This window comes from Leptinotarsa decemlineata, unplaced genomic scaffold (assembly GCF_025532065.1).
Source record: "Leptinotarsa decemlineata unplaced genomic scaffold, Ldec_3_MD MMD2_tig00001064_RagTag_RagTag, whole genome shotgun sequence".
Taxonomy (NCBI): Eukaryota; Metazoa; Arthropoda; class Insecta; order Coleoptera; family Chrysomelidae; genus Leptinotarsa; species Leptinotarsa decemlineata.
This window is the reverse complement of record NW_027412558.1, coordinates 1602813-1626849: the sequence shown is the minus strand read 5'-3', so window position 1 is coordinate 1626849 and position 24037 is coordinate 1602813. Positions and strand designations below refer to the sequence as shown.

The 24037-nt window shown below is 36.4% G+C and overlaps 1 protein-coding gene across 1 annotated transcript in view; it reads right to left on the bottom strand.

Annotated features, from left to right (window-relative positions):
* LOC111504679 (very long chain fatty acid elongase 7) overlaps positions 1-23703 on the bottom strand; it is a 29781-nt gene extending 6078 nt beyond the window's left edge. The window contains exons 1-6 of the mRNA XM_074175506.1: positions 23598-23703; positions 23470-23538; positions 8381-8571; positions 4383-4463; positions 4162-4324; positions 847-983 (exon numbers count right to left, since the gene is read on the bottom strand). Of these exons, the coding sequence (XP_074031607.1) occupies positions 847-983; positions 4162-4324; positions 4383-4463; positions 8381-8571; positions 23470-23538; positions 23598-23688 (732 nt within the window). The 5' untranslated portion in view covers positions 23689-23703. The remainder of the gene's footprint in view (positions 1-846; positions 984-4161; positions 4325-4382; positions 4464-8380; positions 8572-23469; positions 23539-23597) is intronic.
* Positions 23704-24037: the final 334 nt, after the last annotated feature.

Below are 24037 nucleotides of genomic sequence, written 5' to 3'. Positions count from 1 at the left end.
AAAAGTTGAAGCAAGTTTAGTTGAGTTAAATTAATAATATCTAAGTTTTTGTAAATACAACTTCCTGAAAAATGGGTAACACTGTATATATATATATATATATATATATATATATATATATATATATATATATGTATATATATATATATATATATATATATATTATATATATTGGAGGGGTACATGAGTGTTGTGATGTGTCTCGCTCATCTGGAGGCACATTGATTATTGTTCCAGGCGACGCCCGCGTTCGCTGATAGTGGTGTACTGACCTTTCGTTTTGAATATGAAGGTTTTCCGTGCAGCTAAGACCAACAAAGCACGTCAAGTTCCATGAAAGGTCAAGGTTTGGCTCAATATTTTCTTCTATTATTATGGCGTAGTACACCAGGAGTTTTTGCCACATTGTCGTTGGGTCAATAAAGAGTATCATCTTGGAATTATGCGCAACTTGCGAGAAGCAATTCGAAGAAAACGTTCGGTATTGTGGAAAAACAATTCATGGCTTTTGCATCATTCGCCATATCTTGGTTGTGATTTTTTGGCCAAAAACAACACTGTAATCATGCCTCAGCCACCGTATTCGCCAGATTTGGCTCCATTCGACTTTTTCCCCAAGATTGGAGAATTGGAAGAAACGCTGGCAAAAGTGTATTATATCTGAGGAGGACTACTATGATGAATTTTTTAAACCGACAGAATACACATTAATGCTACTTGTAAGTATCAAGTTAGAATTTATATCATTATTCTGTTAAATCATGCCTTCGACAGAATCTCTCAACACGGAGAAAACAGTCAATTTACCAAGTTTCTCTGTATATCGGAATGATTGATGAAACTTACCATTTGGAAGGTGGTCAGGTATTTTTTCCACCAGATGTACTTTTGGTACTTGGGTCCCATGGCGGCTACCATGTAGTAGAAATACATGACTATGTGTACAAGGGTATTCAACAGAGCGAAGAAAGTACTGTGGCCACCTAAAAATTGAAATTCAAGAAATGTATGCAAAAAACGAAACACATTTTCAAGATACAAGCTGAAGAAAATTACCATCACAATTGAGAAAACAATAAACTGGATTGCTAAGTATTGGTTCACAACCTTGAAACTAGCACTACATAAAATTGTTTTGAAGCTCTGTAGACGACAGAAAAAGCAAAAAGAATCACTGATTTTGTAAACATTTCATCATAATGGATCCAAATCCTGTTCTTGTTATTTCAAGATCAAAGAAAACACAGTGGCACAAAGTAAATGAATATTTACATGTCTGGAGAATGGCTGTTTCATTTATTCTTTTTTATACAGGGCGTTCCAAAAAATACTGGACCCCCTGTGAGTTAAGGGGAATGTTATTTCATTTTCTACTAAATTGTCATCATTTTGAACACCTCACAAAACCGAAGTCGACGGTCAGGATCATCTTCGTTTAATTCCTGAAGTAGCCTTATTCTGAAAGGATGGAATTTGTAGGCTTTCAAAATCCGATAAACACTAGTAGCTGATACACCACACATCTGATAGATTGTCGATTATCCATTTGTACATGTACTAAAACTGCAACTTCAACTCTGTCATTTCTGACAGGACGGGATATTTCATGTTTTTTGTTGTTAACAAAACCTGAAGTTCGAAACTTCATTAACTGTTTGACGCAGGGGTCTCCAAACTTTGAAGCCTTCGGGCCATAATGTTTTTTTCAGTTTGTTCCAAGGGCCAATTTCTGCCCTTAACTATATTTCTAGACTAGGATAGTCGCAAAGTGCGTGATCTAAGCAAACTTAGGTTTTTTTGCATTTCAATTATTATTGTGTATTGTGACACTTAACGACATCTAGTGGCGAGTAGTGGTACTATATACTATCTTTTTCAGGTACCCGCTAGGTGGCATTAGGCGTAATTAAATATTTAGAAATACCGCGTTGGTTCGAGAAAGTTCTGGTTCTAGCTAGTGTATTCCGATCACCTCGAGATGGCAGTAATAATTGCATATAAAAAGGCTAGCGGCGCAACTGCGAGTTAGTCTGCGTAGGAAAGGCGAAGGAAGCGAAACTGTCTATTGTGAAATAAAGTAACACCCGTCAATAAAAGTATTTTGATTTGACTTATTGGTTTTATGTGTGATTTGTTAGTATGGAAAAGAAGCGAAAAATCGACAGTGAATGCAGAACGTTCCAAGAAAAATGGAACTTTCAGTATTTTGTGATTGAGTCCAGTAATAAGGCGCTATGTTTAATTTGTAATGAAACCATAGCTGTTCTCAAAGACTATAACATTAAACGACAGTATGAATCGAAACATCTTCAAAGTTACTCCAACTATACAGGAAGTTTGTGGAAGGAAAAATTTGAAGCTTTGAAACGCGGACTCAAATCGCAGCAATCTTTGTTTACCAAAGCGAATACTGAACAAGAGTCTGCAACTCGCGCCAGCTTTCGTGTGGCTCTTGAAATCGGAAAACGTGGCAAACCATTCACCGATGGAGAAATGATAAAAGAATGCTTGATTGCAGTAGCCGAAGAAATATGCACCGAAAAGGTAAATTTATTTAAAAGTGTCAGTTTGTCAGCAAACACCGTGGCTCGGAGGGTGCCAAGACATCGCAGAAAATATATCATCTCAACTGTCTGACAAAAATGGACATTATGAGTGGTTTTCTCTAGCATTGGATGAGTCAACGGATGTGTCAGATACTGCTCAGGTGTTGATTTTTATTCGCGGAGTAGATAAAAGATATGAAGTGTATGAAGAACTTCTTGATATTGATAGTATTCACGGCACGACAACTGGGGCAGATATTTTTAAGGGAGTTGAAAATGCCATTAATAAAAAGAACCTTCGATGGAGAAATTTGAAATCTATAACAACTGATGGAGGCAAAAATATGTATGGTAAAAATAAAGGAGTGGTTGCACTTGTGTCAGAGGCTGTAGAAAATGATGGTGGTTCAAAACCATTAGTCTTACATTGTATCATTATTCAACAGTCCTTGTGCGGAAAATGTTTGGGTATGTCTGAAGTTCTAAAACCAGTCATATCAGTTGTTAACTTCATCAGATCCACTGGGCTGAATCACCGACAATTCCGCGAGTTTATTCAACAGATTGGAGAAAATGATTTACCATATCATACTGCCGTACGCTGGGTCAGTTGCGGAAAAGTCCTTAAGCGCTTTTTTGAACTTCGAGCAGAGATCGAAATTTTTTTAAATGAGAAGCAGCGCCCTTTTTGCCGATTTAGAAAATAGTGAATGGATGTGGAAGTTAGCCTTCTATGTCGATTTGACAAATCATATGAACGAACTGAATTTGAGATTGCAAGGAGAAAATCAGCTTCTCCCTGATTTATACACCAATATCAAATCCTTCAGTCAGAAAGTAATACTATTTCAATCGCAATTACGTAAAAAATGTTTCACACATTTTGAAACATGTGAAATATTCAGCCACACTAAAGAGACTGAATTTCCCGTCAATTTTCCAATCGAAACTTTGAGTGCTTTGAAGATAAATTTTGATACTCGTTTTTCAGATTTTGATGTCATTGCGAATGAAATTAAGCTTTTTCAAAATCCTTTCGATTCTGACATTGAAATCCTGGCTCCGAAAGTCCAAATGAAAATTATTGATTTACGGTGCAGTGATATGCTTAAGAACAAATATCAAAATTCTTCTTTGTTGGAACTTTGCGACTATCCTAGTCTAGAAATATAGTTAAGGGCAGAAATTGGCCCTTGGAACAAACTGAAAAAATCATTATGGCCCGAAGGCTTCAAAGTTTGGAGACCCCTGGTTTAGAGCATCTTTTGAACTGACCTCAAGCTTATTACCTCATATTATGTAGTTGAATGTCAATGTATTGAGGCAATTATTAAAAGTTCCGCCAATTTGTAGTAGTGGAAGATATTGACATTATATTCTAGGGCTGTGAAGCATTTATCAGGAGCTTCAAAAAGATGTGTCACGAGACCCCCCTTTTCAATTAATTTTTTCCCCAGATGGTCGCCATCTTGAAAGTTTCTTCTGTCAATTTGACTTCAAAATAAAGTATTCATGCATTTACTTCATTATCCCAAATTTCAATTTGGAATAATGTACTGTATAAACAGAATGAAAATATTATCTCTGAACTGAAGTATGGAAAATTTGCAATTACCTGGTGCAAATTTCAAACCCATCCACACGGAGAACGGCATGCACCCATGATGTATGACATGGAGAGTCGACACATGGTCATTTTTCTTCCTCAGAATGAAGAAAAGCGTATCGGTGAATTCGGTGAATTTCGAGAAATAGTACCACCAACACGTACGAGCCATCTGGAAAGAAACAGAAATTAAGTTGATTCCTTCAGATACTTCTGAGGGTGACGCTTACCCTCAAAGCCATTGGGCTGTTTGAATAGTCGACCGGCTGACAACGGAAGCTGTAGCTTCCCCACCATCCGCTCATCAGATACTGAAAACAAAAAAAAATATAGATAGATTTGGCAGTTGATCTTTGTTTGAATAACTAGGCTGATGAGACCTGTGCCCAAACTATTTCCTAGTTGTTCTTGTGGTCCGCAAAGCACACACTAGATGTGCAGCATCCGTGGTCTCATTTACTTTTCTAACGCCTTCCGCTGATGTAGGCGAAACTACATACATACAATACGCAGACCAAGGACAACAAACCCGGAAAAAAGCTTTTACTCAGTAATCCAAAATACTTTTCCTGTGAATGTTACCAATACCAAGTGGTAAGTGGTTAGTTGAAATTTATTATATATGACATTTTTTCCAGGGCGTACTATCTAAAATCGAAGAAAAGCAGGTTGAGGAATCACTTTTCATTTTGCGCGAGAAATGGTTATGAAATCATATTGTGTGATACGTTGCTATATTCACTATGAATAAATATATTTTGAAAAAACTAAAAAACACGCTTTTAAAGAACATCGAACTAAAAAATATTTTTTTTTCAAATAAGTTTAAAACAATAACGATCGAAAAATATTAGTTATATTGTGAAAAAAGCCTGAACGCTAGATATACAGAAAATATGACACAAAGCGCCCACGCTTTTTTCACAATAATACTGGTATTTTTCTATCGTTATTGTTCAAAGCTTATTAAAATTTTTTTTTTTACTTTTTAGTTCGATTTTCTTTAAAAGCGTGTTTTTAGTTTTTTTAATAGTTATTTATGTATCAAGGGAATTAGGAGGGCCTTAATTACCGATGGCAAAGTTTGCGTCCCGAGGGCCTCTGGCCCGAGGGACAGCAATTGCCTGAGGTTATTAAGGCTCATTAATTCCCGTGGTACATAGATAATTTTATTTCTGACCGATTTCAATAAAATTTTGTTCATTTTTGAAACGGAAAAATGTACCAATTCATTACCTTCCCGGTATATTTGAATCAGGTACCGTTGATTATAGTAGTTTTCTTGTTGCTAGGTTGTTGCTATGTTACTTGTTTATAAACAGAACTTTGTTATCAAGCTGTGTTTGCGGTGAAAACGTGTTTTCTACCCCAAATATAATGGAGGATATTTTGAAAAAAGCTGAACAAGCAAGAGAATCATTAATTCCATCGAAAAGTGAAGCCGTATACCAAAAAGAATACAAGATATATCTGGACTGGCTGACACGGAAAAATGTTATGCCAAAAGATGTCACTGAAACTGTATTTCTGGCATATTTTCAAGAACTGGTAAGGAATTTTCTATGTTTTTCGGTAGATTTGGTAGTAATTGTGTTTATTAGTTTCAGTCAGAAACGTATAGTCCGAATTCTTTATGGACTAAATGGTCAATGCTAAAATCGATGGTGACTATACATGAGAAACGAGATATCACCAAGTTCAATGAACTACAGGCTTTTTTGAAACGGAAGAGTAAGAGTTATAAGCCGAAAAAGTCTGCTGTTTTATCTCCTAAAGATGTAGTGAACAGAAGCTCCAGCCATACAAAAGAAGAAATTGTTTCCAGTGGCGGAAGTAATTTTCAGGGAACATTTCAAAATTGTACATTTATTATTTGTAACGACGCGAATAAATAAAATATGGTTCAGTTTTCATTTCTATTTATTTTTACTTGTGAAAGGTAGAGGGAATTATAAAATCTATAATGTCCCAAGGGAGTTATGACCCTCTTTATTGATAGCGTAACTATGACGATATAAGCTTATAATATCCCGGTCAGAAATAAACTATATTTATTTTTTACTTTTAAGTTCATATGCTATAAAAGCGTGTTTTTTAGTTTTTTCAACTATATTTATTATTTTAATTTTTTTTGAACAACCTATCGAAAAGGTTACATACAGCGCCATCTGCCCGCGAATAGATCAAGCAATAATGCCGATAATTCTGTCAATACAGATCCTGAGCTTGAGAGTTACAAACAAACATACATACATACAGGTGAAGCTAATATAAAGCGTGTAAAAATGGAGTCGTATACAGGGTATACTTCAGTTCCGCCCCATATAAAAATACACAGTTGACGATGTTTTCTTAAAGACGAAACGTCGCAGAGAAATTCTGCTTACGTTATCATGTAGTCCTTGAAAAGTGACCATGACAAAGTGCTATTTTTTTTACATTTCTGTCGAAAATGAAGGTAGGAGAAAACAAAAACGATATTATCAAATCTCGGTTTTTCTCGGATATCTCCGACACTACTCGGAATATTAAAACTTTCTAAATGGCATATTATTAGGAACATAAATGCGCTACTTTTCTCTAATTCAATCGACCCCGTATCACTTACCGTTTCCCATAACCGATATACAGGGTGGGACATCGAAAACTTTACATGGAGGTTTTAGGTACTAATCTTGCAAATCCGAAAAAACGCCCAGACAGGTAGATTTTTATTGGGAGGGGGACAGTTTTTTTCCCCATTTACAGCGTCGTCACTTCAACCCCGGGGCAGAGGGGTTGATCGTTTGAAAGATCTTGAAATTCTCTAAACAATGGTGTACATTTTTTTAAAATTTGGACGTATTTAAAAAGAGTTCTTTCCGATAATTAACTTTATCAATATTGTTGATAGTAACAAATTGTTGTACGCCAATGCTCAGTTGGAATGTTTTTGGAACTCTTTCATTTGTTTCTTACACTACTTTTTTGTTAATTTTTTAGTTCTTCTCTGATAAGAGGACTATTACAATTGAGAAATGATTAAAAATGCGGTTTCTATTCTGTAGCAAATAACAAAAGGCAACTCAAACCACCAGTAACAAATGAGGTGACACAAATTGCAATTCTGGGCCATGATGAGCTTGATCATACTTTGAGCACAAAAAAGTTAGCATTTGTTTCCGGGGTGTCACGAACTAGCATTCGTCGTTTTTTTAAAACCTACAAAATGCTTCCTTACAAGATTAAATTAACGCAAGAACTGAACGAGCGGTGGAAAATCCAAATTTCGTTTTCAACATTTGCTTCAGTGATGAATGTTCTTTTTTCTGAAGTTAATCGCCATGATTGTCGCTATTAAACTGATTCAAATCCTCAACATCCACAAAAATTAAATGTATGGGCTGGAATTTTTGGTGACCGTATAGTTGGCCCAATGTTTTTAGAAGGCAATTTAATCGGACAAATGTATCTGGAACTTCTGGAAAATACTATTAATCCCCTTCTCACTGATATTATTGAAAGTGACCACAATTATCGGGAGGATCTGTGAGGTTCCTCCGCACTATGCTCTGCCTGTTCGGCAGTATCAATAAAACAAATAAAAAAGAAAAATCTATATCAGACTTTTCCGGATCACTGGATTGGGAGACGGGGCACTATCGAATGGCCACCACGATCACCAGACCTTTCGCCGTTAGATTTCTTTCTGTGGGTCATTTGAAAAGCAGAATTTACTGTACTCCTCCTGCGTCACTCGAATATTTACGGCAACGAATCACAAATGAATGTCGGCAAATCACTCCAGAAATGCTCCAGAATGTTCGAGAACGTTTCCAGCATAATCTCTATTATTGTATGGAAGCTGGAGGTGCTCATATTGAGCATATGCTAACATCAGAATAAAGTAATTAACTTCAACTCTAAATTTAATATGGTTCGTCCAAATTAAAATCGACCTGTCTGAGCGTTTTTTACGATTTGCAAGATTAGTACCCAAAACATCCATGTCAAGTTTTCGATGGCACACCCTGTATACATATAAACCTTGTATCTATTAAAATAACCGAATCAAAGTCTGTTGCGTAGTTTTAAAGATCTAAGCATACATAGGGAACAGAAAAATCTTTCAATAAATTGACGGATGTAGCGGTTACCATATGGTAGAAGATCACCATGACCATGACCTGCAGCAACGTTAGTTACAAATACAAAGTGGTATAAAAACTATTCCATTGAACTGACTTACCTCATAAAATATCCAAGCACTAAAAATAGTTTGTACTAGATTGTAGATGATCAGGACATTCCTGAGATTGAAAGGTTTCCTGTTCTCCATTATTTTTGGTCCTAATACTGTCGAGAAGTACGCGTAGAACATACAAATCAGGATGGTTGGGACAGGACTTGACATCATCGCCCAATCGTTGACTCGAGGATCTGTAACAAACAAAAAAAGAACCGATGATTTCTCATTCTAGAGAAAAATAATTCACATACTGTTTTCACAGATATGAAACTACAAGAAGTTGGAACTGCCATTGAGCAACACTGAGATCTCGAATTGAAAAACCCTCTACTGTTTGTCAAGATATTCGTTTTTAGAAGTGATTTTTTCTTCTCGAAAACGGAGCTTGATATGAGGAAAACACAAGCGACGGAGAAATTGTATTTTTAGTTGCTCATTCTAAAACAGGGGTCTCCAAACTTTGAAGCCTTCGGGACATAATGATTTTTTCAGTTTGTTCCAAGGGCCAATTTCTGCCCTTAACTATATTTCTAGACTAGGATAGTCACAAAGTGCGTGACCTAAGCAAAATTACGCTTTTTTTGCATTTCAATTATTATTGTGTATTGTGACACTTAACTACATCTAGTGGCGAGTAGTCTTTTTCAGCTACCCGCTAGGTGGCATTAGGCGTAATTTATTATTTGGAATTACCGCGTTGGTTCGAGAAAGTTCTGGTTCTAGCTAGTGTATTCCGATCACCTCGAGATGGCAGTAATAATTGCATATAAAAAGGCTAGCGGCGCAACTGCGAGTTAGTCTGCGTAGGAAAGGCGAAGGAAGCGAAACTGTCTATATTGTGAAATAAAGTAACACCCGTCAATAAAAGTATTTTGATTTGACTTATGTTTTTATGTTTGATTTGTTAGTATGGAAAAGAAACCCTGGCTCCGGAAGTCCAAATGGAAATTATTGATTTACGGTGCAGTGATATGCTTAAGGACAAATATCAAAATTCATCTTTGTTGGAATTTTATAAGAGTCTTCCACTGGAACAATTTGATAATTTGCATAAATTTGCTCGTGGGTTGTTTTCTGTTTTGGTACTACTTACTTGTGTGAGAAAACGTTTTCCAAGATGAAGTTTACAAAGAATGTTTACAGATCTCAATTAACCAATGAGCATCTTAAATCTCTCTTGATAAATGATACAAGTAAAATTGATCCACAACTACAAAGTATTGTCGGTGGAAAATCACAATTATATAAATCTCATTAGTGTTTTTGTTTCACTGTGATTCATTTTAATTATTTGTTAGTTATTAATATGCTTAAACTTAGATACCTAAGTTAAGTTTTCTTTGTCATCATTTCTGTCGTTAAGTTTTACCTTGCAAGTTAATTAAACCGTGTAATTATCATTCTGTGTTTTCTTCTTCAACTTATCACAGCAATAGTAACAACAATTAGGTAATCATTGGCTGTCGCGGGCCAGATTGATGACAGTAAATCATTGGCTGTCGCGGGCCGGATTGATGACACTGGCGGGCCGAATTTGGCCCGCGTGCCGTAGTTTGGAGACCCCTGTTCTAAAAAAATTATTCTCAACAAAAAAAGTCAGTGGCGTTCTTTTTTCTCAATATTGTTGGCTGTGGTGCCCACTGAGACGCCACTGGAACTAATAATTTCAATCTAGTTCGGGCTAAATAAGCGCCTTATTACTTCAAATAACTGTAGCAAATTTCAACGAAATCGGTCTAAGGATATTCATGATATTTTATAAATACCGGTTTTTTAAAGTTCAATATATGTTCATAGAAACTTTTTTCTTAAAACGACCTAACAAATCACCCTCTGAAGTTTCGTACCTTAGCTAGGAAACACCCTGTATGGTTAACGAGCGTCTCAATTCAGTTCGCCTTCCTCGAAAATCATAATTGAGGTGTCATTCGATTTGTAATTTCAATTCATTTTTTTTAGTCTTTAATCACAGGTAATAACAATCGATACGTTTGCATACAATTACAGTAGCAAATTAATGATGCTCGGAACGTTGGACTCTGTTAAAATGATCTAAATTATAAACAAAATTATACAGTCAATAATAATAATAACTTCGACGGAAATCAGGCTGATAAGTAGGTGCTCAAGGTTGTTCAAATCGAACGTATCAAATTCGCCTAACAACTTGCCCATTTAGATACATTTTCTCCAGTCACTAACTTATCTCATTTAGTACATACGAAAAAAAAGTGTATTTCTACAGTAAATACCACTAATATGCACACTTTACATTTTCAATATGGTTCATTATGAGTTAATACGTATAACTGATTACATAATTCACGTTCAGATTTCAAATTGACATATTTATTTTTGTAATATGGCTCTTTAGCTCTGTATAATCTCATCCAGTTGATAAATTACATATGAAAATTACATTTCATACTGAAAAGCTACAGCAAATATAATGTAAAACTGGAAAGTTACATACCTATTACCAATACATTGATCTGTAATAGTTTCACATAATGTCATGCAACATTAATGTATGATTTCCCAGGATTCCAAACATTTACAAATCGATATGTAAGTTTATAGTACTTTACTGTACTTTAATGGGGAAAAAACTGTTCCCCTCCTTATAAAAATCGACCTGTCTGAGCGTTTTTTCGGATTTGCAAGATTAGTACCCAAAACCTCCATGTCAAGTTTTCGATGGCACACCCTGTATATTAAAATCAAATCCAATTATTCAAATCACAGAAAGAGGGTTTTCATAAAATTTTGAACGTTTCAAGAGATGAAATTTAAGAGGCAACGATAAATATTAAGTTGACCGGTGTTTCTTTCGTTCGTTTTTTCATAATTTCATCGCTTATCATGAGGAAACTATTTTTCATTTAAAAAAATTGAATTAAAATCACGTTACTACAAATAGATAGGCGAGTACCCTGTACAATTTATTATAATATTACCAACTAGCATTTTGCTCATATGCCTAGTGAAAACAGAAATTATCAACAACAATTATTTATCGGTCATTCTTAGATAACGTCAAATTTCGAAGTTCCAGAATACACAATATCTGAAAAATTAATTTACCTATATGGCCAATTATTAGGTATAATTGCTTGAAAAAACTCACTGTCAGTCATTAACAACACTATGTTATCGGAAAATACGCAAATAACTAAAAAAAAAAAAATACTGGAATACATTATCAGGCCGTTAACATTCTCAATGAGTTTTTTGGAGGTCAAACTATTGAATTATTAGTTTTATTTTTCTCCAGCTTGCTCTCGGTTTTCTCTACAGTGCTATAGAATACTGAGGCCATTTTTGAAAATAGCCATTTCTTCATCACTGTGTAGTCGAAGTAAACGATATTGTGCACTCTTAAAGTTGACGGCACTCTCAAAGGCCAAAAAACCAATACATAGAAATGAACCGGAAGCGAACTAGTCCACGTAGACTGTTGACTTGATTTTTACTAACCGAGTTTTATGATTGGCCGAAGATTGGACAGTTACATGGTTACAAATAAAAGCGCAACTATATGCAGTCTTCAACAGAAGTCAGTCGCACATCTGTGGTTTTCGTAAGAAGATCTAGTATTCACAAAAGGCAACTATAGCTACCTACGTGGAATTTTCAATCCGGAAATGGTAACAATAGAAATGCTTTGATATATAAATCCAAGAGAAAGATTCATCGGCCATGCTTTGCTTTTATTTCAGTGCTATGCTTGATAAAGCTTTCCCTTTGATATATAACACTCAACTTTTAAATTAACATGTCCATTGTGAAATGACAATGAAATATGTGAAAATACATTGTAAAAATACCGTGAAAATGGAAATATACAATGTAAAAACACATTATTAATAAGGTAAACCTATCACAGAATTTTGAGTTACTTTTGAGGAAATTTACTTGAAATATTATTTAAAATTACATTACATATGCAGAATTCTTCCAATTCATATTCGACTGTTTCATTAGTATTTGTGGAAAACACATAAATTCTCGTGTTATTCTCCATTATATCAACGATTTTTGTTCTACACAATTTATAATGGAGTGTCTTCCTTACAACCTCTGCTGTATTTTTACAGGACATTACGTTGGTTATTTGTGGCCAACGTAGTGTTATGTGAATTTACAAAAAAAATTAACAGTGTGGACTGATGGTTCGAGAATGTGTACGCCTAACATGCCTGCCAACAAAGGATCGCGACTAATCATTGTGCATTGCAAAACAAACGTCATCTGATTGGAGAGTTTAAAATCTGTTTAAAATCTGTTTTTCCGTTAACCAGCTGTCGCACCCCTACGAACGACAACCCTCAGAAGTCGAAACTTGTGCGAGCTATGGATTAACGAGGTCTTACCTTTTAACGTGTGATTCCTAACACGGTAACAGAGTAACTGGTGAACCTCGTCCTCGTCCATATTGTGTTAAAAAAAAGTCCATTTTCATGTTTCGAAACCCCCTCGAAAGTGACAAAGATAAAAAACTTCCAAAATGCAAAGTTTTCTTGGTTGTTACCCCTTTCAACGTCCAATATTCATAGAATCTAAGATTTCTGTTGTTCTTCATTTTAGCAAAACTAAGCGAACCGTTCGCCTGACAGATGTGAGATATGAAGAAAAAAATTGAATAATTATCCGCCATTGTTTCATAATGTGTGCATACTTGCAATAAAATAAGATTCGTGTCGTTCGAAGGTCAAGGCAGTACAATTTCGTGTATTCAGCATGTTTGCCGCAGGCAATTTTGACAGAAGCACGAAGTCGTATACAATGTCTTCGAATGGTTATGGAATAAATTGAACCATTGATTCGTAGACGTAAAAAAAAATAAACAACGACACCAAGCTACAATCGATTAGGGGTCTTCGACATGGGATAAAAAGTCATGGGCCTAAAAAAGAAAACGTGTTTTTTTTTGTTCAAAATTGGCTTTCAACGTAATTTCCATTAAGAGCCACAAAATTTTTCCAGCGCCGCTCTAACTTTTCAATGTCACTTTTCTAGAATGATTTATCTTTTGCCTCAAAATAGGCATCAGTTTCAGCAATAACCTCTTCGTTCGAGTAAAATTCACAGGTGAGCATTTTTAGAGGTCTGCGAAAAGCCAGCAGTCGCTGGGAGCCAAATCTGGCGAATACGGTGGATGCGGAAGAAGTTCGAAGTTCAATCCAAGTAGTTTTGCCATTGCTTTTACCAGTTGCTCTCCACCCAGATGACATACGTTTTGATTCCAGAGCGAAGTGATGGATCCATATTTCATCCATTGTCACATATTGATGCATAAATTCCTGTTTGTAATGTTTAAACATGGCCAAAAACTGCTCAGAATCGTTCTTGTTTTTCATCAACAACATATAGAATTCCATGAGTTTACATCGAGCGATTCAGAACGCCGAAAAACGAATTTATTCATACGTCCCCATTTTTCATGAAAACTAATTCGACGTGGTAAACCACGAAAAAACTCCAAATAAGCTGGAAAAGTATGGAATAATGGGTGTGGGTTATGAAATCGTTAGGTCATACCTATCAAATAGATCCCAGGTTCAGGGCTGTCGCCATGGGGGGATGGGGCGGGAGCCTCCCCCCTGCTTTTTCGACTTGGGAAAAAGTTAGGAAAAAGTTGGGAAGTGAAGATAGAGAAAAATAATAGTAAAAAAATGAATGAAAAAAATTAAAATGAGAGAAAAGAAAGGGAGAGGTAATGAGGAAAGGGAAAGAACCAGGACAAGGTTGGGATTTCCCAACATGCATAACTCTGAGTTGTTTGAAAACTTACAAAAAGCACAATATTATTTAAGTGTCGTTTCCTTTCATTTGTATTGAATATTCCTATGCATGGTGGAAGACCAAGGACCTTGGTCCAAAGTAGAATAATTCCCATTATTATTTTTATAATTACCAAAATTTAGTTTTGTTGGATAGCTAAGTAAGAAAATTAATATATTATAGTAGTAACTAATCCTTCGGCTTTTCGCTACGGCCCTGCCCAGGTTGGTAGCATACTGAATTAACATAATCATTTTATACCTAGTAGAATCATAATTGGGCATGGTGTACCTCAGGGCTCAATCCGTAGACCAATACTGCTCATTCATATGTAAACGACTCACCCAAAGCCTTGAATCTGGGTAGTGTATACCAGTTCACAGATAACACATCAGTCATTATCACAGGTCTCCTGCTTATCTGAGACTCTTCTCCAACGAACTTGTGGCCTTGAAAATGACCCTAACTCCATGTTTTTCGAGGATCCTTCCAGTTCGTTCCGTCACACCAGAGCGACCTCGCCCAAGTCAAAACTTGTCGAGGTGAAGACTGACGAGGTCTTGCGATTCAACGTGCGATCCCCAGCACAGGTCGGACGATACGCAGTGAATATCTATCGTCCCACAGTTCGGGACTGAACTAAACGTTCACGGATCGGTTGGATGAATGAGTAAAACAAATTAATCACGATAATTAAGCAGCTACCGTTTGACCCAACAGCCTAGTATGATTGTTCCAAATGCCTGTATACTTTCAATTTTATCAGCTAGGCATAGGGCAAATCCCAAAAATATTGAGGACAATTGATGACCTAGAAGGACAACTCCCGAGGAGTTGTCCTTCTAGGTCATCATCCATTCTATCTGTCGCACATCCTGCATAGAGGTGTGTCCACTAGCCTCTTATTGTGGAGGTGTTTCCTTAGTTGACAGTGGCTAGTCAGAAATCCTACTGTTAAGCGTAGATTTTTCCTGGTCATCGACAGATATTTCTTCGGCACCAACTTCTCAGGCCAGTTCCAGTGATTCTGGCATCCCATATCTTTAGGAATTGAGCATGGGTATAACATTTGGCTAGTTCCGCAATTGTCGAAGTCAACAGGCCGTAAGTGCCACTGGGTCCTAAAATTCTTAGTCCAGCCGCTTCCTTGGCTATAGAGTCGGCAATGCGATTACGTTTACTCCTGTTGTGGTCTTTAACCCACCTCAGGATAATGTTATTATCCACCAAGGCTCTGGATAAATCTTTGTGGCACTCTACCACTAGCCCTGAGGTTATACGTTGTCTGTTCAAGGCTAATAGGGTTTGTCTGCTGTCAGTGCAGATTGTTATGTTTTTGTCGATTGAGATACCTGCCTGTTCTGTTTGGACTTCACTGGTATTTTTTCCCATTCCCCACTTAATCCTCAGGCATAGTGATCTGGAGTACATTCCACATCCTGAGCCTTCTTTTTGTATATATGTCATATAGCATCTGACTCTGTGTTCTGGTTATTGGTAGAACAAAAATGTAGCACTCTCCATTGCAAATTTGAACTACGCCTTTTGGCTGTTATTTTACATTTCATCCAAAAAAGACCATCATCATTATTATTATCATATTCTGTTTTCAAGTAACTCTATCGACGATTTGTTAGGTAAAGTAAATTCGTAGATTTTATAACCCACTCAAACATAGTTGAACATTGGACAGTGACTCTTTTGGTGGGTTGTATTGTCTGGGATCATATGGCCATGGCCACCTTAAAATCCATCCGATAGCAATCTGCCGGCGAAAGTGAAATCCTCAAAGCGCCACCTGTCGATAACGGATCTCCCCGCGTTACTCTTTCCAAGCCGTTACGTCGCATAGAAAACGAGCAACAAAGTGATAGTAATTAAAATGCCCCGCGTATTGCAGGCGTACTGTTAGTTCCTGTACGCATACCAGCACGTCTGCTAAGAGACCCAATAAAGTAGAAAACGAAATTAGGTGTTGCGAAACACACCACATGACACGTGGATATTAGTTTCCCTCGTTATTTATGGATATTCAGAAGGGATGATCTAAATCCGGCTCGAAGGACCACATTTTGGAATTGGTTCAGTAGATGGAAGTTTCGTTAATGTATATGTATGTTATTCAACATAGAACAGAAGCTATAATGCAGCTATGGTGCTGTAGTCGTTATGATCCTGCGTTGTCCGAATCAGGTATATCGGAGAATATGTTATTTCATCAACAGCAAAAAGTTATGCTAAGAGCCAAGACATTCTCTTTGTAGTCCATGAATGTTTTGCAACATCAATAGATGCCAAATCAGGCGATTAACAGGCTGATAGTTGTTAAGTATTATCCGGCTGCTCATTAACCTAGGGTGTAGGTATCAGATCTAGAAATCCTGGTGACCACAACTAATGCACATCAAATAACAACTTGTTTCGCATATAAAAATTGCAAAAACAAAGAAGCAGAGATATGTTAATTACATTATTCATACATGTTTTAATAATTCATACGTTCATCTACTATACGTTACCCATTACAATTATGAAGCCGCTGTTGTTTACATAGTACACGGCTACGAAATGCTACTATAATTTACGGAAGAAATTAGAATTTCAAATAGAAGAACGTCCCTAGAACTGTTCTGAATTTATTTACGACCCTGACCTGTCCGATTAAATGAATGAAAATCATTGTTGAATGGAAATATATGTGGGAAATTTTCAAATTTGACTAGAGAAGCATAGTAATAATAAAATATGAATTTTACTAAATGACACACTCCCTATGACAAACAATCTGGCCCAGTTATTTTCCAGACGGATGTTTAGAAACAATAACATTTGTAATTCAATGCTACGAATTGTTTATGAACTATTTCATGCATTGAAAGCTTTGTTACTTGCAATCCTCCTTTGTTAAGGTTAATGTAAAAACAGATCATAACTACATAATTATTACCATTAAATTTATCTATTATCCGAGGAAAATATTACTTAGAAATTCAATACATATTATAAATATCTGGAATGTTCTAGAGTTACCAAGAATGTTTTTAGCAGTTGAACAAGTAGAAAACATCTTTGTACCGAAAACTAACACATGCAAGTCAGTATCCGAATTATTAAATCAGCTACCGCCAATTAACCAACCAAAACATTCACACGGAGGAACACTGGTTCAAGAGACAGTTCAAAGAAGCTGCGTACTTGTTGAGCAACGTCGCATTCAGATTTGCAGAATGTAAGTATGCAGAATTCTCAGTTTGTAAGATTTTCAACAAAAATTGTATTTCTTGTAATACATATTTTTCAGATTCTGACCGTTAGACCCTAAGTATCATACCTTTTCGGAATCAGCTCGTTACGAATTATCTAAAACTGACACCAAATGCCGATGACGTCATCACATTAATATGGATCACCCTGTATAATGAAATTTTGTTGTGAAATGTAGAATATTAAAATTGAAAATCGACGTGTTTCAGGCTTTTGTAAAACGACCTTTGGTTTTGGAAATATCGAATTTATTCCATACTTTGCGGTCACACTGCATAGTGTTTCTCGGGTTTTGTAAACCTACAGATTCCATTATCCCTTCAAAAAAAGTCAGATCAGTTCCAGGAGCGGCTCTAGGAATTCATTGAGGGGGCAGGGCGCACTTGAGATGCAGGAATCTGGTTATCGGTTGTAGTTTGGTAATGGGCAACAGTGTAGGACCGGCTTAGGCCCCATAATTGAATATTTTCCGCGTCCAAGGGCCTGGCTGGATTCGCCACTGATCATCTCCTAGTCTCGGCAGACCCTGTACACATACCTGACGCCGTACCGCTAGACCCACTTCCCCTCAAGGCCGTTGCAGACTCCGTATTACCCACACCCTCTTACGATCTCGACATTTGGAGTTTGGACCCCTCCATCGAAAGTGTATTTGTGGGTCGAATTGCCGCATGACTCGCAACACGAAAATTCCGATGTATCATCATGTCTCGCGAGTCATCTTATGTGTTAATGGTTGATGATGCAACGCGCTAAAACCTCGCGGACGAAACATTACCGGAATGTAAAACAATTAGGTATGCATGAGTGCGGATTTCTGTGGCGTCGAGATTAGAAATTAGTTAGTGCAAGTGGCTAGGTAGGTCCAAAGCGGTGTTTACAACGGAAATTGTCTGAAATAATAATAATAATAATAATAATCGTCTTTATTGTTACTCAGCTGTAGTTACATACAAATATTTAAATAAATTAGAGAGCTAGTTGCTGACATAACAAAAGGCGAAGTTCAACTTAGTTAGCACAAGTGCTACTGAGTTATTCTTCCACTCAACTTCAAAAACTTGGGACGGAATTCTTGTATTTTCTCGCAATTTAATCAAAGTTCAGTCACCCTTTCAAAATATCCACTATGAAGTGGTGTAGGGTTTTTACTACAGCTACTAGCGGCAGTCGTCCAAAATATCCATCTGCTTGGGTGTTTATATGTATTTTCTCATCGCATATCATTGAAATGCTATCTTCTCTCGAAATGCTATCTTCTGCCGAAAAACAGATGAATATTTAGAACGACACCACTTGGGACGTTTCGAGTAGGTACTCATCGTTAACACTTTTATGGATTAAGACAAGGAATTCAAGTCCAAGTGGTTGACCCTTCTGGACTGACCATCGTCAGTGATGATATTTTTCGAGAGTGACTTCTAACACATTTTTTAGCCGAGGCAATTCTTTCTGTTCTTGGATTTCGCCCGAGAACTATTTCTTATTCAGAAGTTTCCGCCGAGAACTAAACCCGCTCTACAGTCTCCTCGCTGATCGAGAAAAGACTTCGTGTTAGTTCCTCGAGGCTTCCCTGTAATTTTCTTTTATGTCTCTCACCAACAAAGTAAACAGCTGAATTTGATGACGTATGTTTGAGATGAGCGAAACTCGAACAATCACCTTAATTTTTAACAGACCTCGTATAAACACCAAACTTATAAAATAACAAGTGGTTATGTAAAATGTGGAGCAGAAATAAATTCTTATCGGAAAACATACCAATTCCACTAGTCAGGTCATAACATTTCATTATCCTTCCAAAAAACGGACAAAAATATAGTAAAAAAAAACATATTCTCAATAAACCTGAAAGGAGGTAGCAAATTTTCGCCACAGGCGTAGATAAATAAGTTAATTTACACACAGGGATAGATCTGATGAATGGATTGTTTTCGTAGATTTTCAGCTTGTACGATTGATGACCTTTTCATTTTATAGAAATTTATATTGAATAAATAAAATAACTTTTGTCTAATTTCCACTAAGTTTTGTTACGACTGATAATGGTCTAATAAACCGAAATCGTTCGTGACAAATAATAAACTCAGTAGAAATTACATTAATTCGGAATTGCATTGTATAATATTACACAGACTTATTTGAGAAGAGTTAAAAAGGAATAGCTGAAATTAACAATTATATTAAGCAAAAAACGCTGAAATAACAGTGAAAAAAATAAAGTAAAACTAGAACAATTGAACAAAAAATTTAAAAAAATATCATTCCGAGCCAAGTAATTTCACGACGTTTCGATTGTTAATATCCACAATCGTCTTCGGGTGATAATAATAATAATGATAATAAATATGCTTTATTGTCTCAAGGGCAACTTGTTGACAAAGCTTGAGCAATAGGACAATTCATATAACTTACTGATATACGTAAAATCACAAGTCATGGTAGATAATAAAGAAATTTCCTTCAACTAGTCCTTATTGCTTGAGCAATAAGGACAATTAAATATAACTAATCAATATTCAAGATTTAGCGAATAAACTTAAAAAATAATCAAGATATAATAAAACTTTTCGTCTAAAATCCACACATGGTACCATAACATATACAATAAACATGCTAAAAGGTGTCTACAAAGTATTCTTGTAGACTGTAATAGGGCTTATCTACTAAAAATTTCTTTACAGCCTTTCTAAAATGCTTGCCTGTCAAATTAGAGGACCTTACGTCGACTGGCAGATGATTGTCAGTTTTAGCACCATTGTAAAATATTGAATTCTTGATTGTGTTTATTCACCAAGCATACTGTCTCCAAGATGAGAAGTGCAATGACAGTTAATATTTGATTATTAATAAAGAGTTTTCTGCAAGACTCTTTTGGTTTCACCTTACAGAGGTATCTTACAGCTCTTTTCTGTATAATCAATATAGAAGACAAGAGAGTTGGACAACATGCTCCCCAAAAAGGTATCCCATATCGAATTTGGGAGTCAATTAATGCATAGTAGGCCGTTTTTCCAGTACTGAAATTCAACTCCTTAGAAACTACCCTCACTGCATAACACCCAAAGGAAATTTTACTTCTGAGCTGTCGGACCTGTTCATCAAACTTAAGCTTATACACCCAAAAATTTTGTGTTAGATTTATTTTGCAGGACACCACCGTTCACAGGAAATTCGTCAAGCTCGCATTTGCATGATATTATATTTGTTTTAGTAACATTCAGAGAAAGCAAATTAGCGTCACACTACATTTTAATTTTTTCCAAGTCAGAAGTTATTATTTTATGTAGTTCGATTTCATTTTTCTCTTTCCACAAGATGGTGGTGTCGTCCGCGAAAAGTGTAAAGCTGCCCGATATGTTGATATTCGTCCAATCATTTACATATAATAGAAAGAGAACAGGTCCCAGCACGGATCCCTATGGTACACCACTATCGATTGCCCTTCTTTCTGAGATTTCTGTTGTTCGGACCATTTGATCTCGTCCTGTGAGATATGATTCAAACCAATGATAAGTTGTGCCCTTGAACCCATAACGATTGGGTTTTCTAAGCAGTATATTGTGATTAACGCAATCGAATGCTTTAGAGAGATCGAAGAAAACTGCTGCGGCTGTATCACCAGCATTTATTTCTGAATAAAAATCGTACAGAAAAGAAAAAATTGCATCATGAGTGCTTTTTCCGGCCTGGAACCCAAATTGATCTTTACTTATGATTTGATGTAAATACAAGAAATCATCCATTCGAATCTTAACTAGTTTTTCGATGGCTTTCGATATAGTTGGTATTAGAGAAATAGGGAGAAGATTAGAGGGATAATCTTTATTAAGAGGAATAACTACCAAAGTTTTCCTTTTTTCGCTTCACTGGTTAAACGGGAGATGACAGTTTGGCGGGAGTTGGCCATTTTCCATTTGATTATGGGTTTCCATAAGTTGCGTATCTCTACGCTAACTTGGCTGAATATATTGTTGAACAACATGTATGCGGCTTCTTTGAATTTCCTCCTTAACCAATGTTCCTCCCTTTGTATGATCTCAGCTTGGGACCACTCGATGCTCTGCTATTCCTGATTCCTGTGTGTGTTTCTTGTGCTCGGCAATGCAAACTTTCAATGGTCTCTTAGTGTCACCGATGTAGGATTTTCCACACTCACAGGGTATTCGGTAAATACAATTCTTGGAATCGCAGTCCGCGTTTGGTTGTCTGGTTTTCGTGAGGCTGCTACGGATAGTGTTTTCGGATATGAAGCAGGTTCTGATGTAATACTTGGACCCAAATCTTCTTATCCTTTCCGATAATCCTCTGATCTAGGGAAGTGCAAGCACTGGTTGTGACGGCTTCTCTTCCTTGCGAGGCTTCTGTTGTCTTTCAGCCAAAGTCTGTTCCACCATTGCTTTGCAGTAGACATTCCGTTGAAGATCATGATGTCTAGTTCCTTCTCGAGATCTTCCTTCGTATTACAGAGCCCGAAAGCACGGCCTAATAGAGTCTTGATGATTCCTCTTTTAGTCGATTGATGATGGTTGGATTCGTGGTTCAGATACTGTCCCGTATGAGTGAGTTTTCGGTATACAGATGTTTCCCACTTAGCGGTATACAGATGTTTCCCACTTAGTGGGAAACATCTGTATACCGAAACATGATACAGTGTTTCCCAATAGGTACGTCTAAGAACGGAAATTCGTTGTGGACTTCTTTCTCCATTTGGATCTTCCTCTTGAAGATGATCACTTGGTGATCAAAGCACGTGTCAAGATGTTAAAATAACGAGTTGGTGTTGGGAAAAAACTCCAGTAATATTCATTACTACACCAAAAGTTCCAAACAATGCGTCACTAAAACGATTATACATCATTCGGTAATTTTTACGTAACGAACATCTGAAAGCAATAAACTTTGGTTGTGTTGTTCGATATTGGGGTTAAAGAGTAACTGTGTCCTTCCGCGTATTTACAAATGAAAACCGTGAAGAAACAGTTGAGATCATTGAATTGAACGGAATTGCTTGTTACCAAACTAATGCTGACCACTAATTGAGGTTTCTCAACAAGTAGTTACGTTGCCGTTAAAAAGATTTTGGCGGGCGAAATCCCATCAAGCGGATACTATTTCATTTATGTTGTGTAACCCGGGGTTGAACTCGATAAAATTATGACACCTCGTTTTACCATTCATTCGAAGTGTTACGAAATTTGGCTTGGCCTGTTTCAAATACAATGGGATGTTCTTCAAATCTAATGTTTATTTATTTATTTATTTACAGCATTGTTTGTTTTTACAGAATGATTAACAAATTCACACATGTACTGTAACAATAATCTATAACTACCAGTTGATGTAAGGTAAAAATATGAAAAAAGAATGGCGAAAATGAGCCAATCAATTAAAATCTTTTCAGTCTTATAAAACGATTCCAAAGAAGAATTTAAAAGTTCTAAATCTACATTGTTAGTGCTTGCAAGTATCAAAATTCTACCTAAAGAGTCAATATGACCAAAATGAGTACGATGAAAAGGTACTTTGCATATTTCTGCATTTGTTGTTTCCTTTCGAGGCGTAGAGGGGCGGTCTAAGCAATGAAGCGCCGTCGCCGAGAACGCAGGCAGACGCGTGAAGGTTGTGTTAGTTCGATTCTCGAAGCTATTAAATACTTAGTGCAGTTGGCATTTTTTTAGTTACTATATTTTTGAAGTAAAAAATTTCTAGCTGTTGCCCACCTTTATGTTAACGTATAGCCAAAGCTACAGCACCTAGAATCTTGAAATATGCAGGTAGGCTATTTGTATAGCGTAAATACGCAACAAGAAAGGGAATCAAAAATTTCCACCCCCAAAGGGGAAAATAGGGGAACAAAGATTGTATTGAATTTCGTCAGTTTTGAAGTTGGAAACCTGAAGTTTTGGGTCACGAAAATGAGACACACCAAATTCTACGCGAGCAACAACTACTTCTAGATGAAAACCGTACTCCGGTATTATGGTGTACAATTCACGACTGTACTTGAAAAAATGATAAGAAGAAGATAAACAACTTACCACTTTTATTCACTAGTATATCCTGGTATGTATCGATCACACTTGTAACTAGATGAGCCATTTTGGTATCTGTAAAGAAAAAAAAAGTTTGTTATTCGTTGAAAAAATACGTCGTATGACCTCGTTACCTATTAGCTCGCATAAGAATTGTCGTTCGTACAAAAATGACAGCTGGTTAGGAAGAAACCATTTAAATCTTTTTGCAAACAATGTTTTCATTCGGAATTTTACTGAATCATAATGCAAGAAAATAACAATTGGAATTCGAAGTATGGACAATGCATTATTCAAATATTCCCAAGTCATTTGGGAATATTTTCGATGGAAAATTATGCGAGAAAATTTGGTAAACATATTGAAATGACAATAAAACTCTTCAACTTTCGCCTTGATATTTGATTCTGAACATAGAAAAAAATAATATGAAAGTGTACTTTGAAACTGCTCGTACTCTCCAAGATGTGTTGGGCAACCTGAATGAGGAAGCAGAAGTCTGGAATTCATAAAATTAGCTGTGAGGATTGGGATACAAAGTATGTCGGTCAAACTAGGAGGACCATAATGACGC